General features: G+C 33.7%; 1 protein-coding gene across 2 annotated transcripts in view; it reads left to right on the top strand.

Moving 5' to 3' along the window:
• Positions 1-18,052, top strand: part of FER (FER tyrosine kinase) — a 244,817-nt gene extending 226,765 nt beyond the window's left edge. For both annotated transcript variants that reach the window (XM_051994832.1, XM_051994841.1), the window contains 3 exons: positions 3,732-3,886; positions 10,377-10,499; positions 17,315-18,052. In XM_051994832.1, coding sequence (XP_051850792.1) covers positions 3,732-3,886; positions 10,377-10,499; positions 17,315-17,457 — 421 coding nt within the window. In that variant the 3' untranslated portion in view covers positions 17,458-18,052. The remainder of the gene's footprint in view (positions 1-3,731; positions 3,887-10,376; positions 10,500-17,314) is intronic.
• Positions 18,053-19,066: the final 1,014 nt, after the last annotated feature.

Genomic DNA, 19,066 nt, shown 5'->3' with positions numbered 1-19,066 from the left:
TTTTAGGCATAGATGTTTTGGGTCAGGTGTATTGACACAGCTCTTCATTGTTCTTTTATCTTATGCGCAAGTTTAATTATTTGGAAACTCTAGTATTACATGATTTGTATTCATATACAATTATGAGAAAAATAAGATTAAAAAGATAAGATTTTTTTCAAGAAAAAACTGGGGGTCATTGAAACATTACACAATTTTTCAAATACAGCCCAACCTACTGCCCTCCTGTTCAGTTCCAAGCCCAATCCATTGCCTACATGCAGTATCTTTTAAAGATATATGCTTTGATGGGTAGCTCTATGATTTGTCTATTCAACTATATATTATTTGGACAATAGCCTATTTTCATCCACTAAGTTTTTCTTGTGTAGATACTCTCAATTCTCTTAAATGTTTATTTATTTCATTTAGTATGCTCTGCCATATTCTGGGGCTTAATGCAGTCAGCAAAAGTTTACTCCAAAATAGAAGCACCTGGAGAAATTCACTATTTATAGAAAGTTCATCATCCATTTGGAGACTTTCTGTAATAATGGTAAACACATTTAAGCAAACAAATATAACATTGTATACCACAGAATCATAGGATTTAGAGCAAGAACTTTTGAGCCCATCTAATAAAGCCTCCTCATTTTACAAATGAGGAACTGAGATAACTAGAGAAGCTGTGAATAGCTCAAGAGCACACGTATAAGTGGTATAGTTGTGATTTAAATTTCAGTTCTCCGATTTCAAGTCCAGCACAATTTCTACTCTCTAATACTACTTTTCTTCAGATATCTAAAGTTGTCTGTGGAATACACCAATTAAAGGACCAGGGAAAACTCTTTAAAAACAAAAACAAAACAACTTAGCTCTTTACCCAGCTTCTCTTTTTTTGTGATGTCCAATAACATAAACCATGGTGTATACTCTGCTTCTTTCTTGGCTTTTATTCTAAGTTTTGCTTTAAATAAAGAGGGTAAAGGTTAGCTAAGGATAAATGAAAATTTTAAGAATAGAGAGCTCAATCTCTGATTGTTGGTCTTTTTTTTTTTTTTTCCTAAATGGGTTCTATGAGCTATTATGATTGTAATTACTTTTTCTCTAATATAGATCACATAAAATAGAGAAAATTGACCTGAGATTGTTATATTTCTTCTAAACTAAAAAAGGAAAAAAAAAAAAAAAAACGCACATTGTCCCAACAGGTCTTTAAATATCAAGAGAAAAAAGGAACAGGGAGAATAAAGTGGTGGTTATTAAGATTCATAAAATAACTGTCATCAAAGTTATCTCTGTTAGTTTTTGAAGGAATCTTGTATAATTTTGATGTGAGCATGCAATTTGACTCATTTTACTCTACCAAATCAAATGTTGTTTAGTCAATAAATAATAAATACTGTGAGGTCTTATGTTTTCTACACCTTTCACTTAATTGTATGAATAAGTTTTATTTTCAAAAGCCTGCTTTTTCCTACTTTTTGTCATGGATAACTTTAATTTAAGGTGTTTATTATTCTCTCAAAAGCTTTTTGGCAGTAGGAAAGAATTGATGATTTTTGATGTTTTCCTCAATTTCCTTTTTATCCAGTCACTTTATAATATACATGATTTTTTTTGGGGGGGGGCAGACATTTGTTATCTTTTTTTCTTTTAAAAATCAATCCCTCAACATTCCTAAACTTCTCTAGCTCAGTTTTTCTCTGTTTATCTATAGAAAGCTAGAACTCCGGAGAAGTATACTTAAAAGAACTATACTTGAAACAAGGTGTTAATTCAGAGGAATTGATGAGATAATGGTTATCTAGTTTACATATACTTAGTACTTAGCATGATGATGTAATAGTTCTCTGGTTCACACATATTCAGTATGCTGTGATGATGTGCTAGTAAAAGGGTATATAAGAAGGGCACAGGAAGTCAGACCTAAGGCAGACTGGCAGACTGCTGAAGGAGACTGGCTCAGACTATAACAGACACAGACTGTGTAAGAGACAAAAAAGACTTTGGACTCCATTCTTGTGGTGTCTATCCTGCTGAGACCAAGGCCCTTCCAGAGGACCTCCAGAAAGCTATCCTGAACATTACATTTATCCTTGGTCTAATTCAACTTCTTTTTCTATATTTGTTTTCCTTAGTGCTATTTTTACTTCTTTATTTAGCATGTCGAGGAATATGATGTTAGACTCCAAATGTGATAGTTCTTATTTTATAAATTTTCATTTTCCTTTTATATTTTTTATCTGTTTGCCATCTTTCAATCAGTAAACATTTATCAAACACCTGTTATGTGCCAAGTACTGTGCTAAGTTCTCAAGATCAGTTCTGTGATTTTGTACTTAAATAATCTGGGGAGGTTTGGAGAAATTGAGTCTTTTACCAGAGTTTCTATAAAATTGTTTTTCCCTCCACTATTTCTCACTATTTCATGTGGTGATATTGTTAATTATCTTCTCCCATACTCCATAAGATTTTACAAATGCATTTTTATTGCAAACCAGTTTTGCCCTTGGCTATCATATAATTTGCTTGTCAGAATCAAGTGTTTATTGGCTGTGTATTGTCCTTTTGTTTTCTTCATTGTTATGATTTATATCAGCAAATACTTAGAAAATGATGGTAATTTATGTTAATGCTTGGTCTTTTATCCACTTCTGGTTGCATGCCATATCTCATTATTTTTTCTAATTTCATATTGCATTTTATTTTTGCTATAATAAGTAGTTGATAGAGAGGTACAAACAAGCAAGACAGCTTTGAAATTAATATGTTGAATTTATGATATATTTTTAAAAATCTATACATGAGCTTTACAGTCTTCTGTATACAATCTTCTTTTCCTATTATATTTATATTCTTTGTAAACATAAATGTTTGTGATTGATGATTTTGTCAAGTTCAAAATAATTAGTCATTTTTCTTACTATACTCTGAGACTAGTTTGGAAAGGACTTCAACTTCTGTTAGACTTTAATCAACTTAATTTTTGTGATGTTATTTGCTACAGTCCATTTTTAGTTTATCCTATCTGTATTAAAGAAAGTAGTCACCGTATATAGATTCTAAAATGTGTAATTAGGTAAATTAATTTTTTTTAGTTGGAGTTTCTTAGAGTTGAACTCTATTCTCACTGATAAAGTGACTGGTCTCTATGAATTGTATCAGCAAATGGTATAGCATATCATATAAAGCATTCTTTTTTGAAGTAGGCTTAATTGTATTAGTTTTATATTATAATTTTCTCAATAATATGCACAAAACAGAAAATGACTACAAAGTAAGTGTTGATGGGAATGAACACTAATAATGTAGAAATTCCAAAGATGCTTTTTGTAAGAATTGACACTTAAGTTTGAATCTTAAAGACATCTAGAGGTTACAAAGGTAGAAGTGAACAGAGAGAACATTCAAATCACAGAGTCTGTACTAAAGACACAAGATGGAATGTCTTATACTAACAGCAAGTTGAATTGTAGTAATGTGTGAAAGAGTAAAATGTAATAGACTTTGAAAGATAGGCCAAATTGTGAAGGGCTTTAAATGCTAACCAAAGGAGATTATGATTTATCTAGTGGCAATATGGAGTCACTTTGGCATCTTGAGCAATGGAAGAATCTGTTTTAGGAATATCTATTTTGTAGTTATGTAGAAAAAACCCTAAAAAATATAAAATGTAGTTATCATAAGCATGAAACTAGCTTTCATTGTGTATTAATAGATAAAGTCTTCTATGTTTCCTTTTAACTTAGGGACCTTGCTGCAAGAAACTGCTTAGTAGGGGAAAATCATATTCTGAAAATCAGCGACTTTGGAATGTCTCGTCAAGAAGATGGTGGCATATATTCATCTTCTGGCTTAAAGCAAATTCCCATCAAATGGACTGCTCCAGAGGCCCTCAATTATGGTAAGAATATATTCTTTCTTTCCTTTTAGTGTATAAAATGAGTTACATACAGCATGAAATTATTCACATGATAGATCATGAATATGAAGTTTAGTGCAATTTAGAATTATTTCAGTATATATTTGGTCATAATGATGTGTAAACTTTCATGCCATAATACTTTAATATGCACACATAAATTAAATATATAGGAATTATTAGATTTCTTTACCCAGAGAAAGTATTTGCACGTCAGTGACACTGAGGCATTTTTGATCACTTTGAAAAACATATGATGGTACATACTATTTTAAAAGCATAAAAAGTATTTTTCCCTTCCTCAAAAAGATAGCTATCTCTACTAACTCAAGTAGTTGAAGTATATGCACAGTAATTATAGTGCACTGACTCTAGTGTGAGGCCCCTGCAACAGAGTGGTTTATATTTGACTATATTTGACTCAGTAATTATATCTAAAGTTAAGTCCCTAAAATTAATCTTGAATTTTTTAGTTTTTCATCATGAAAATTTACATGTTTTCCTAATATCTTTTTGGGGGGTTGGGGTGGAGACATTGTGGGCAGGTTTGTACCTGTGATTTACCATTGAGAAAATTTCCCCTTGCCAATGCAGATCAGGAGTGCTGTTTTATAATTTACAGCTTTACTGAATTACTTATGGTACCCATAGACTAAATGTCATTCAATTTTAAAAAATATTTTTGGATATACTTTTTATATAACTCTTATGGGAAAAGGAAGATGAAAGATACTTTTTTTTTTTTAAATATAAGAGTTTTTTAACTTGAAATTTTGTGTATTATTTCAAAAGGAAATACAAACCACATTTTATGTGGGCTGGGAGTAATATGACCAGATTGTATTTTAAAGAAAAATCCAAAATTGCATTTTCAATACAGGAAGGCAATAAAGAAACAGCATGCAAGCCTAGGATCGGTGAATGGATATAGCATGTCTTAAATAATTTGTGAATTCTGATCAATACAATGATCAACTTATGACTCCAGAGGAATTGCTGCTGAAGTATAACATGGACACTCATTTTCAGATATGGCCAATGGGTGGATTTGTTTTGTTTGATTTGGTACTAGCAGTATATCACCTTGAAAAAAGGGACCCAATTTGCTTACCACCACAAATACCGACTATCACCAAATGGCAGCTAAATCCAAAAGCCTCAACAGCATCAGTACTTTCCAGGCTACTTCTGCTTTCATTTCAGCACTCCCTTGCACCCCTTAACTTTCATCCCTCAAAATCAACCCAGTTTGGTAGTGTGATGAGATAGAGATAGAACAAATGAAGACCTAGAAAAGAAAGTAAAAAACCATCAGAATCCTGTCAAATGGTTCAATTTAAGAAACTGATACGACTTATCAGGGGAAGTAACATCAAAAAAGAGACATTACCATTTGCTTTGCCTCCAAACCCTAATAGAAGATGGGATCTTTCTATGTTACATGCAGCTGAAACTTGTTGAATTAGAGTTCCTTAAGAGCAGAGCCTCTGCATTGTATTTGTATTTCCAAGGCTTAGCACTATAATAATTATTTATAACATAATAGCATAACATTATGCATTATTAGTTCTTTTTTTAAATTCATTCATCCATTCATTAAGGGTTTTGTTTTTTAAATTTAAGGGAGAAATATATAATATATGTTCTGAGACGTCTATCCTCGATTCCCATTCACATTGGCTATATTGGCTAGCTATTTCTGCCTTAAGGATTCTAGGAATAACCCCGAATGAATTATAAGTTCGCTCAAAGTGTCTACTGGTGTGCTCCTCACATTGATAATCCTTTAATATCAATTGCCAGCAAAAGTTTATAAGTTTTTGGTTGAGGTTATTTACTAATATAGTAAGTACTATTGCTATACAAATATTTGTTCTAAAAGTCTAGGACATTTTCCCAAGTATATACTGAGTCTAATAGAAAGTGGACTAAGAGAGTTCATAGGGCCATAGGAGAACCCACAGCTCTTTTTCTCTTCCTGTGGAGTCATTGGGTTAAGTTTCCTATAGGTATGGCAGAGTTTTCTACTAGACCCCTCCTTTCTCAGGAAGCTGCCTTTCCTCAATGAATCTAGTTTGGTGTTTTTATTTTTCCTCTTGGTACTATATATAAATGTTGCATAAGCCACTGCTCCTTTAAGAACACACACCAAAAACTTATTGGATAAAGTCTTCCAACTTTTTGAAGTTCCCTAGGTCATCCCATTATCCTTCTGTGATAATGCTTCATTTCATTTCATTCTGTAGCTTGATAGGCTCTACTTGTTTCTAATTTGATAAACTAAGTTTTCCCCATATACTTTGATTGATTCGTTGATTGATTCAGTAGAGGTTTTTAAAAAACCTGATGGAATGTTATTAATAATATAATGTGTTAGATTAATTAGGGTGAGATGATTGATTTGTTTATTCAATATACCCCATTCTTATAAGGAAAAGTAGGCCATAGAAGCAATTTTTTTCAAAACAGCAAAACATAGAGAATAGAAGGAAAATAGGAGGGACCCAAATAAGATGGTCAACTTTAAAACCCATTGAATTTATTATATGACTTTTTAATAAAAGCAAGCTGTTTGTTATGGAGATTCATGACTTCATGTATTTATCTCATTTTATTTTCTTCTTTGCATATGCAAATATTTCTCTTAATTGGAGTTGCCAAGTATAAAGTAACAAAAATTATTTTTAGAAAGTGTAAACTGATCCTTTGTTGATTTCAAACCAAAATTTGACTTCAGTTTAAAAAATTCTAATATTCCTATATTTAAATTAGATAAGACTATGATTCTGAAATGAACTTAAGGTTAAGCTGGTCCAATATCTACCAACTGGTCTTTATGGATGAAAAATAATCCAAAATATACCAGAATCTGTTTTGACAGATATTTTGAATAGTTCATCTTTGTATGTTGATACTCAAATTGCAGAATTATCTGCCTTCATGCTTGACTTGTGAAATCTTTTCCTTTATTTCTAATTTCCTTAATGCCCTACATTGCTTTCCTTTAATTTTCTTAGCAGAATATTTCAAATCATCTAGCTAAGAAATGGTGGCAAAGAACTCTGGATTTTTGATTGAAATGTATTTGAAATTCATAGTTGTTATTTTTATTGTTTTGTTGCAGTGAAGTTCTAGTAAATTCAGGATACTGAAAATGAATGAAAAATGAATATAGCCTTATTAATTACATTTAATCTCATTTTTTAAAATTGATGTGAATTTGATGCATATGAGAACTGTATACTAAAATTTATGGTAATACTCTTAGTAACAATGCTGGCAATTGTGATGTAAGTCACCTTCCCCAGTTCTGCCCCAGAGACTTTACTTTGACCTGTGATGTTTCTTAAAATCCTGTTGCCAGAATGGTATGGAATGTTAAATGAAGGCTGTGTAAGTGATGTGATCAGATATTGACCAGGCATTTCTCCTTCTCAAGAATGAATCCAACATTCCAAAGATAACTAATCTCTCTCCTCTTGCTTGTTTTCCTTCATGCCAGCAAGAAGATTCACTGCAATTTCAAACGGCCATTAGCTACCTGTAGTTTTCCATAATCACTTCTTGGGATTGGTGTTGATATTTCCCTAGGAATAAATTAGATATGGTGAACAAGAATAGGAAAAAAAATCAGGATTATAATGATTTGTATTTAACATTTTCTTTGTACAGCTCCAAACACTTTCTGGCTAATTCTTACATCTCTATTAGAAAATTATGGGTAGACAACTGATGCACAGCTGCCTAAATGTTTTCCTAATAAGAATTCAGCTCTCTAGACACCAGCTTTTGGTTCTACTTAATAAATTATTAAATTCCTGACCCAGAAATGAAATTATTTTGAGTAAGCTATTAAAAGACTTAAAATCTAGCTCCATATTTTTTCATTCATTTATTCATTCATTCAAAGTTTTACTAAAACAGATTTTTATGTTCTGTCTTTCCATTGTCAAATGCTCTTACTGCTGAGAACAAAGCATCCCAACAGAAATCGTCTACAGTAGCTATGGCCAGGTTTAGAAGTCTTTACCGTGAACTGAAAAATTTCAGAAGAAATTTTCATGAAACCACTTACAAAGAAAGTCTTTACGTGACAAGGACACTCTCTGAAAAGCTATTTCAATATTCACAGGCCAAAATTTATGTGAATTAATTAGCTTTTCATCCTAGAGTTATTTTTCTAAAGAAAATACTGTTGAATTTTGGGAGGTGAAAACTTTTTTTTTTTTTTTTTTTACATAATTTTATTGTAAAAGAGTTTTGTATTTGGTATTGAGCTTCTTCCTCATTTTTCAAGCCATTTTCTGTCACTGATTTTCCCCTCTTGTATATTTGCAGTATTGTATCTGACATCTATATAGATCTATGCAGCACATTGGGAAACTGATGGAGGCTAACTAGAATATATGGAAAGTGTATGTCTGGGACAGTGGGCTATAAAAAAGCTCTACATGAATTTATTAACACTATTCCAAATTAAGTATCATTATCATTACATTACAGTTTTCTTTGCATCCTACCTAATTAAATGAATTAACAAACATGAAAATTGATATTTTTGCAAAGGACAATTAGAATAAAATATTTTAAATCATGAAATTGATTTCAGAATTTCAAGAATATATTTTTCAGGGGCAGCTAGATGGGATAGCAGATAGAGCACCAGCTCTGAAGTCAGGAGGACTAGGTTCTAATTTAGCTCCAGACACTTAATATTCCTTTTTTTCCCCTGAGGCAATTGGGATTAAGTGACTTGCCCAGGGTCACAAGCTAGGAAGTGTTAAGTGTCTTAGGTCACATTTGAACTCAAGTCCTCTTGACTTCAGTGCTGTGCTCTATTCACTGCACCAACACTTAATATTTCTTAGTTGTGTTTCCCTGGGCAAGTCAGTTAACCCCAATAGCCTCACTCCCCTTCCCCCTCCAAAAAAAAATATATATTTTTCAGTATGTTACAAGGAAATTTTAATCAAATAATAGCCTTTCACTTTAATTAGACTTGTGTAACCAAAATATTTTGAAAACATAGACTGCTAAAATACAAAATTCAGAAATTAAATCATTATTATCAATAGATCATTTCCCTCATTGCCTAAAACACAATTGAAACTTAATCAGTGGTTTTGTGATAGCCTTTATGAACCACAGATATGTTCATGATTTTATGTATTTTTTCTGTGTATTGATTTCTACATCATATTATCTAACTTTGTGTGGAGGTAGGCAGGTTGGAGGATTAGCATGGAGGTCATAATTCACCAAATAACTTATACTTTCTTAAGAAACTAATTATTTTTAACTTATATTAATTGAATGACTTTAATGAAAAGTACTAAATGACTAATGCTAAATGTTGAAGGGAGTTAATGTACAGACAAGAAAACTAATCTTACCACCAACAGTATTATGATTGTTATAATTACTGTCTACTAAGAAGGGCAACTAATTTAACACAGCTGGAAATGATATTCAGTTAAGTGTGCAGAAGTCTAAGTGATGTCAAAACCCTTAACACTACTCATACATACTTCCTGTGTACCATTTTTATAATCTTCAGAAAAGAAACAAGGATAGTTGATTTAAAATAATAATCAAAAATAGGGAAAGGATTGAATTTGTAAATATTAGAATGACAACAAATAGACAAAAAGGATAGGAAAGAAATAAAGAAGGAAATCCATTTGCCAAGTAGTGGACTTAAACTAGCACTTTTTTTGGCCCTCAATTTGAAATTAAAATAAAAATGAGTAATTTGTGATAATCCTTGAAATTCTTGGTACTTTGGGAGATTGAGATAGGATTTTGTTAAATTGTTGCTGATAGTTTTTTCTCTTTTGGATTATCTGTCTCTAAATTAATTTACTCATAATATATTTAGTGAGGCGGTTGCATCAAGATATTTTTACAAAATAAGATGCCATTATTTTAAAGAAGTTGTTTTTATCAGTCACCTATATAAACGTCCTCTCTATTCAAAACAGAAAAATAAAGCATTTTTGGCAAATGAAAGAATCAGTAAGATAAATGAGACCTTTATACATAAAAAAACCATAAATAGCAAAGAATAAAAATTAATGTAAAGAATGTGCTTTGTTGCTTTAAGTTGGTTCATAATTTTAGTGGGCAGAAAACAAAATATTTGAAATCTAGTAGAAATCTCCACACAAGCAATGAGCTGTCTAAATTTATATATTTTCTATGGGAAATAATCATCCTGTTCAAACATCACTTGAAGAACAATTTCACATCTTGACAAATATTTTTCCTGAAAGGAAAATAAGAGATTTGATATGTCTGCTATTTAAAGATTGTTAAATAAACTTTTAAAATTAAAGCAGAAACATTGATAATTGTATCCTTTTGGTAATTTTAAAATGTAATGGTAAAAATGTACATGTTAAAAAATGTTCTTCACCTTTAAATCATCTTCCTATTCACCTTAATTTTTTGTCTGCTCCTTTTTTCCAACCAGGAAGATACAGTTCTGAAAGTGATGTGTGGAGCTTTGGTATCCTTTTGTGGGAAACTTTCAGTTTAGGAGTCTGTCCATATCCTGGGATGACCAATCAACATGCTCGGGAGCAAGTGGAGCAAGGTTAGTATAGTATCAGAGTTAAAATCTTCACAAAAATTCACAAAGTAAATGTGCAAGCAAAAGTTCAGAGAAATTGTCCCAATTAGTTGAAGTGAGGAATTGAAATGAGGCTCTACAGTTGGGTTGGGCAAGATAGATTGGTGATTCTCAAATACTTTTTTAAAAAGAGAATTCAATTACCTTCTGTTTAGAGGAGCTTATAAGAATTTTTTTTAACACTACTTGAGAAACTTGGGAAATCACAATCCCAGAGTCTACTAATCATTAGGTGACAGTCATGGCACATATACCCATATGTAGTATATACCCTTAAAGTGACCTTAAACATGGCCACTGAGCAAATTATACTGTTCTTAAGAAAAAAAAATAAAAAAACATTTACAAGAAAATGCCAGATCCTTGAGTAAAGACCAAAAAATGAAGAAAAAATTGTAGGTAGATAGACAGCTTCCTTAACTTTGTTTTTATTTTGGATTTGCTTCCCTGTGTTCATGTGCTTCTCTACAGTATAATGTAGTTGAGGGAAAAGACTGATTTCATTTTTGTTTTTATATCCATGCAGCCTAATACAATGCCTGGAATATAACAGATGCTTAATAAATGTACATTGAATTGATTTTATTAATTTATTTTCTTTGTTTTCTGTAGAAAGTATTAGATGTTTTTGACCTCTCCCTTACAGGAAATTTACTTTATTTGATAATTGTATGTTCTTGAGTATTAAAATGCCTGTGAGGATTTTATTAATAAAGTCCAATCATTATCCCTATTGGAGAGCAGTACATAGGAAATGCCCTCCATGTTGATTATATTAAGAATTCTATATGCCCTGAGAACACTGTGCTATTACAGATCAATACAGGGAAATCGTAAGAAACAAGTTCATTCTAAAAAGCAGATGAGATGGAATAAGAGTAAAAGTGAAGCTTTTACTTTAAACCTAAAGAGAGAAAATATAAAGAACCTTCATATTAAAAATCTATACTTAAGCCAAAACTCCAGAAATATTACCTAATAGTGAAATAGATTTCAAAAATAATGCCAAAGTTTTGAAAGAAGGGGTAAAACCTGACCCTGGAACAAAGTGCCAGAGCAAGAAATGAGGCTAGAGTAAGTAAACAGAATAAAACACTGAATACATTGATGAAACACTCTATGTTAAAAAAAGCTCAAGTTGTAAAACTAGAAGAAAATAATTTTGCTGAAAGTGCAAATGGAGCCTGAAGGGAGGGAAAAAGGCTGAGCCATATGGACATTTTTGGCCTTGGCCTCTTCATTAAATTAGAAGTTCTAGAAGAACCAATCATAGGTGAGGCCTTAGAGAGTACTTCTAATGTGAGAACTGTCCAGGGCTACGGAGATTTTTGAGGTTAAGAGGTCTTGGTGGCATGGTAGAGAATTGGCCAATTGGAAAAGGAGGTCCAAAAACTCACTGAGGAAAATAATTCCTTAAAAAATAGAACTGAGCAAATGGAAGCTAATGACTCTATGAGAAATCAAGATATAATAAAGCAAAACCAAAAAAATAACAATATAGGGGGGAGAAAGGAAATATCTCATTGGAAAAACAATCGAACTGAAAAATAGATCTAGGAGAGATAATTTAAAAATTATTGGTCTACTTGAAAGACGATCAAAAAAAGAGCCTGGACGCCATCTTTCAAGAAATTATCAAGGACAAGTGTCCTGGTATTCTTTAAGTAGAGAAAATAGAAATTGAAAGAATCCCCTGATCATCTGAAAGAGATCCTAAAATGAAAACTCCCAGAAATATTATAGCCAAATTCCAGAACTCCTAGGTCAAGGAAAGAATTTTGCAAGCATCCAGAAAAAAACAATTCAAGTATAGTAGAATCAGTCAGGATAACACAAGATTTAGCAGCTCCTATATGAAAGGACCAAAGGACCTGGAATATGATATTCCAAGCAGTGGAGCTAGGATTACAATCAAGAATCACCTACCCAGCAACCCTGAATATAATCCTTCAGAGGAAAAAGTGGTCATTCAGTGAAATAGAAGATTTTCAGATATTTGTGATGAAAAGGCCAGAGTCGAATGGAAATTTTGATTTCCAAATACAGAGCTCTGGAGAAGCATAAAGAGGTAATAAGGAAAGTGATATCATAAGGGACTTAATCAGATTTATTTGTTTACATTCCTTCATGATAAGATGATATTTCTAAGTCAGTACATTCTCATTATCGCAGTTAGGAATATATATAGACAGAAGGCATGGATGTGAATTGAATATGAAGGAATAATATCTTCTTTTAAAATGATGAAATTAAGGAGTTAGTGAGAAATATACTGGGAGTCAGGGAAAGGGAGAAGAATTAATAAATTATCTAACATTTTTCAAAGGGCAAGAAACTTTTACAATGCAAGAGAAGAGAGGGAGGAAAGGGTGAGAGTGAACCTTACTTTCATCAGAATTAGCTCATAGAGGAAATACCATAAATAGAAGTATTGAAATCTGTCTTACCCTGCAAGAAAATAAGAGGGGAATGGGATATGGGAAGAGGGGGAGGGTGATAAAAGAAAGGGGTATATTGGGGGAGGGAATGGTCAGTACTAAAACACTTTTGAGGAGAAACAGGATAAAAGGAGAGAGAATAAATGGAGGGAAATACAGTTAGCAATACTAATTATAAAAACAAATTTTGAAACAAGTTTCTCTGAAGCCCTCATTTCTCAATCAAATTTATAAGTTTATTACATTTGTAATTTATAAAAAATAAGAGCCATGCCCCAATTGATAAATAATTAAAAGCTATAATATGGGCTATAAATTCATCCATATCCTTATATATGACAACATAGTTGTTGTTATATTGGCATAAATACAAAAAAGATTTGAAAAAAAAGAAAAATGACCTCTATGTACCAAAAATGTGCTTAGCAACTCTCTTCTCAGGGTGAAAATATTGGAAATTGAGAGGATATCCATTAATTGAGGAATAGATCAATAAACTGTGGTATGTGTTTATGATTATGGAATATTATTGTTTTTAGGAAAATGATGAACAGGATGCTCTCAGGGAAAAAAAAATCCTGGAAAGTCCTTCATGAACTCAAGCAAAGTGAAATATACTGTAAACAAAGTAATAGCAATTTTCCGGGATGACCAGCTGTGACTAACTTTGCTACCCTCAGTAGTACAATCATCCATGACTGTTCTGAAAAATTTATGATGAAAAATCCTGTCCATATCCAGAAAAGGAACTGATTGTGTCTAAATACAAATAACTGATTGTGCCCAAATACATATTGACATATTCTCTCTCTTTTTTAAAACTTAATTTTTCTTGAGGGTTTTTATTTTCATTAGTATGGGAAATCTGTTTTTTTCCCACAACTTGACTTTTATGGAAATGTTTTACATAACTTCACAAATTCTTTCTTAATTGTGGGTAGGGATAAAGGAGAAAACCTAGAACTCAAACACTTTTTTTAAAATGTAAAAAAAAAAATTGTAGCTGGGGAAAAATGTTAAATAAATTTTTAAAAATTTAAATTAAAAAAAAAAAAACTAACACCATATATTGTTGGTAGAATAGTGAATGTTCTAGTCACTGTGGAAAGCAATTTTAAATTATGCCCACTAATTCACTAAACTGTGTATACATATTTTTGCATCCAACAATACTTTTATTAATCTAATATGCTAGCAATTTCAAGGGAGAATGAAAGAATTGATATGGAAGAAAAAAAAAAAACATTTATAGCAGCTCTTTTTTATAGTGACAAAGAAACTGCAAGCTAAGGGAATGTCCCTTATTGCAGAATGACTGAACAAATTATGATCTATAAATGCTTATATTATTTCTCTGTAAAGAAAATATAAAAGGAGTTTCATAGAATCCTGGGAAGACTTGTATGACTTAGGTAGAGTATTGAGCAGAAGCAGGAGATATGTATATGATAACATCATTGTAACAAAAAAATTCTGGAAGACTTAAGACCTCTTTTCAATTAAACAACATATTGTGATTCCATAGGACCAATAGTAAAGCATGCTGACTAAGGTGATAGATTTGAGATACAATGTAAGACAAATGTTTTGACAGCCAATTTGAGATTTTAGGTTTATTTGTTCGTTCCTTCCTTCCTTCCTTCCCTCCCTCCTCCTTCCTTTCCTCCCTTCCTCCCTTCTTCCTTCCTCTCCTCCCTCCCTTCTTCCTTCCTCTCCTCCCTCCCTTCTTCCTTCCTCTCCTCCCTCCCTTTTTCCTTCCCTCCCTCCCTCCTTTCTCCTCTCCTCCCTCCTCCCTCCTTTCTCCCCTCCCTCCCTCCCTCCTTTCTCCCCTCCCTCCCTCCCTCCCTCCTTTCTCCCTTCCCTCCTCCCTCCCTCCCTCCTTTCTCCTCTCCTCCCTCCTCCTTTCTCCCTTCCTCCCTCCTCCTTCCTTCCTTCCTTCCTCCCTCCCTCCCTCCTTCCTTCCTTCCTTCCCTCTCTCCTTCCTTCCCTCTCTTCCCTCCCTCCCTCCTTCCTCCTCCCTCCTTCCCTCTCTCCTTCCTTTTCTCCCTTCCCTCCCTCCCTCCTTCCTTCCTTCCTTCCTCCCTCTCTCCTTCCTTCCTTCTCTTCCCTCCCTCCCTCCCTCCTTCTTCCCTCCCTCCCTCCTCCCTCCCTCTTCCTTCCTTCCCTCTCTTCCCTCCCTCCCTCCTTTCCTCCCTCCTTCCCTCTCTCCTTCCTTTTCTCCTTCCTCCCTCCCTCCTTCCTTTCCTCCCTTCCCTCTCTCCTTCCTTCCTTCTCTTCCCTCCCTCCCTCCTTTTCCCTCCCTCCCTCCCTCCCTCCTCCTTCCTTTTCTCCCTTCCTCCCTCCCTCCTTCCTTTCCTCCCTTCCCTCCCTCCTTCCTTCCCTCTCTTCCCTCCCTCCCGCCTTCCTTCCCTCCTCCCTCCCTCATTCCCTCCCACCTTCCTGGTTCCCTCCCTCCTTCCTTCCCTCCTTCCTCCCTTCCCTCCCTCCTTCCTTCCTCCCTCCCTCCCTCCTTCCTTCCCTCCCTTCCCTCCTTCCTTCCTTCCTTCCCTCCCTTCCATCCTTCCTTCCTTCCTTCCCTCCTTCCTTCCTTCTCTCCTTCCTTCCTCTTTCCCTCCCTCCTTCCTTCCTTCCCTCCCTCCTTCCCTCCTTCCTTCCCTTCTTCTTTCCTTCCTTCCTTCCCTCCCTCCTACCCTCCCTCCCTGTACATACTTATTACAAGGCTTTTGTTATTTTAGTGGGGTGATCGTAGGGAAGTGGGGGGGACTAGAGACAGGGTAGCCAAAAGATTCTAAAAAGAATGAAAAGGAAAATAAAGAAAGGTTATTGAAACAGTTTTATAAGATGATTCACACAAGGAAATAGAACAATTCCAAACAAGCACAGCTTTGGAAATTACATATTGGATGTGTTATATATTTTAAAAGAAAGTCAAGTCTTACATAATGTTTTTATTCTCATATCCAGTCTCTTTTTCCTGCTATGTATGCAGACATACTCAACTGATTTGCTGTCTAAGTACAACATTTTTTTTTAAAAAATGCCTTATACACATGCCTCAAATGCTACAAAATGTCAGGAAGGTAAAGTTCAAGAAAAGTATATCAGACTTGTTGATAAGAAATGATAGGTAAATCTGGAGGGAGCAGTTGAATTTGAATGTACTTAATAAAGTATAAAGTGAGATCCTTAGTTGATGTGAGATATCTGAATGAAGAAGAAAATGTACAAAATAGCTGGGTGGCAATGGGGAAGTGGGACAAAGAATCTGGGTTGGAATTTTTGTTTGTTTTTGTGGTTGTCCAGTTGTTTTAGTTGTGTATAACTCTTTGTCACTCTATTTAGGGTTTTCTTGGCAAAATAGTGGTTCGCTATTTCCTTCTCCAGTTTATTTTACAGATGAGCAAACAAACAAAAGGAGGTAGTTGTATAAGAACTATCTTGTTAATGTGAGAACCATTTGAGATTAGATGAAATAGTTTGTAATGGTGGATCCAGTCTGTTCAGTTGAATGATTTCCTCTAGTTCTAGGCAGCACTGTTTTTTAGGATGAATGGATGAGACAGATGATCAGAGTAATCTAACATTGGTATTTAATAAAAGATGAACATTGAAGGAAGGGAATAAGGAGCAAGGATTTAAGAGTAGGGGATAATGTACAGGTGAAATGGTAAAATCAAGTAGTTTAGAACAATGATTCTTTCCCCTCTTCCTCCCCCCGCTCTTGTTTTGGCTCTTATGATACACACAAAATACAGGATTTTTTTCTATAATATCATAGCCTTTTTCCCAGCTCTGAATTTGAGAAGTTCCTGAATCTCTCTTTTCCTATTCCAGTTATTCATTCTAATTTTATTCTTTAAGGAAGTTTCAAATTATTTTCTTCCCAGGATGTAGAAGAATCTTGCTCCTTTTAATTGTTATTTATTTTTTTTTATTTTACTCTTGGGTGCGTATAAAAGTTTTTGTGTACTAATAAATTTTACCAGTCTGAGATTGAAGGATATAGTTGAAATTATCTGTGAATGTCCTGTAATGAAAATTTTGTTCTAATTTATGCCAGTTATGTCATAATATAGCACATGGAGTATTATGATTTCAGGCTCTCAGGCAAACAAAATATGGCTCCTGTAAATGAGATAATGAAATATTTTCTGGGCAGCAGAATTGAAGTCCATATGAAGAGAGAAATCCTATGCTCTTTCTATTATACCCAGTACCTAAAAAAATTAGTTTTAAAATTAAAAACTTGTACCACAGATATTAAGGAAGTCCTAGGATCAAATTCTGTTCCCTTTTTATTAATTTTCTAAACTATCTTTCCTTCTTCTTTTGGGGCTCCAGGATACCGGATGTCAGCTCCTCAGAAGTGTCCTGAAGACATTTATAAAATAATGCTGAGATGTTGGGACTACAAACCTGAAAACCGCCCCAAGTTCAGCGACCTTCAGAAAGAGCTACTTACCCTCAAGAAAAAAGTGACATAGGGATGAAGTTATGCCAGACACCATCTACAAGACTCTATTTCCCAACAAAGTAATATTTTTTCCCTCATACAAAATAAGTTTATACTACATTACCTGCAGTAGTCTAGAGTTACTTTTTTAAATTAATTGGATTTTTTAATGTGCCAATTTGAAAATGTCCTGAGCATATGCATTTTAAAAATGGACTGTTCTGCCAAGTGCTGCTTAGCCAATCACAGCTCTTCTGCTGTACCTGGCCATCAACCATAGAAAAGCACAGCCTATAAATGTAAGGGATCATGGATCCTATCTGTTTGACATGGATTAGCTACTATTGATATTGCATAGTTCATAGTTTGCTCAATTCATAGTTTGCTGCCTTAAGTCACAGAGATCTAATACATTGGTGCTATAATCTTAAATGGTGGTGCATAATTGGCAGACACATTCCAGCACAACCTTATTTATCTCATGACTAAGGCAAGATTATATTTTTAGAATATTTTCCCAAACTTCTATTTTCTTAATAGCTGGCATCACTTCAGTTGTCAAGGTTTGAAAATGCAAAAATGTTTTCTTTAAAAAATAATACACTACTACATTTTACATTTGAAAATATTTGGACTATTTTTTTTTTTTTTAAGTATAGTGACCAACACATCTGAGTCACCACACATTCACTTTATCAATAATTTTTTTTCCCTATCAACAGAAACCTTTGCATATAGTTTTCTTTAAGAGCATAAGCTAGAGTTTTAGCAACTACTTTTAAATGAATACTTAAAAAGCTCTGCTATCCAATAAGAGGAATTATCTACAAAGGATAATGACCTAAAAAATGCAGTCCAGTAATAATGATGAAAGTAGTAAATGAAAAGAAATAGAAAATTGAACCAGTACCTTTCTAACTTTTTCCTACCTGACCTTTGTCAATGTTACAATCTAAACTGTTGTTATAAAGGGCCATAGAAATGTATCAGTATCATAGATTTCATAGAGTCAGCAAGAGGTCATTTTTAAAGAAACCACAAAGTATATATCCATAAAACTTGCAGATTATTTTCATCTTAGTCTCTTTCATCTTGACGGAAGTATCTCAGAATTTAGTTCTAGCTAGATGCTCCAGCTGTTGATATTTCATAATTTTAGTTCTTACATGCATATGCAGACCCAAGTGCATACACAGATATGAGCATACACAGAGAGATATAACTGAGAAGATACAGATTCAGAAACAACAAAAAAAAATTCTAAAGAGAAAAGCTTTTGTGAACATCTCTTCTACCCCATGCCATGATCATTGGTCATACTGACAATTAGAAATTAGCTTTCAGGTAGAAGACCGTGTTTCTGAGACCTCAGTATATGCATAAAAGTGATGCAGAGGTAAGACTGGGGCTCAATGGCTCCTTTGTCTCTAGCTTTGTCCAGTTAATTACATCTCATTTGATTTAGCTAGATGACCTCAGCTGTTCTTTTAGATGAATGGGTGTGTGTGTGTGTGTGTGTGTGTGTGTGTGTGTGTGTGTGTATTAGGAGAGGTGGGAAGCAGCAGTAATTGTGGTCAGGAGTAAGCGTTGGCATGGTAAAACTGAAAATACCCACACTTATTCCTGATGATGTTGCTTTG

Source organism: Antechinus flavipes, chromosome 1 (genome assembly GCF_016432865.1).
Source record: "Antechinus flavipes isolate AdamAnt ecotype Samford, QLD, Australia chromosome 1, AdamAnt_v2, whole genome shotgun sequence".
Taxonomy (NCBI): Eukaryota; Metazoa; Chordata; class Mammalia; order Dasyuromorphia; family Dasyuridae; genus Antechinus; species Antechinus flavipes.
Note: the sequence above shows the minus strand (reverse complement) of the source record. Positions and strands in the feature narration are given on the sequence as shown.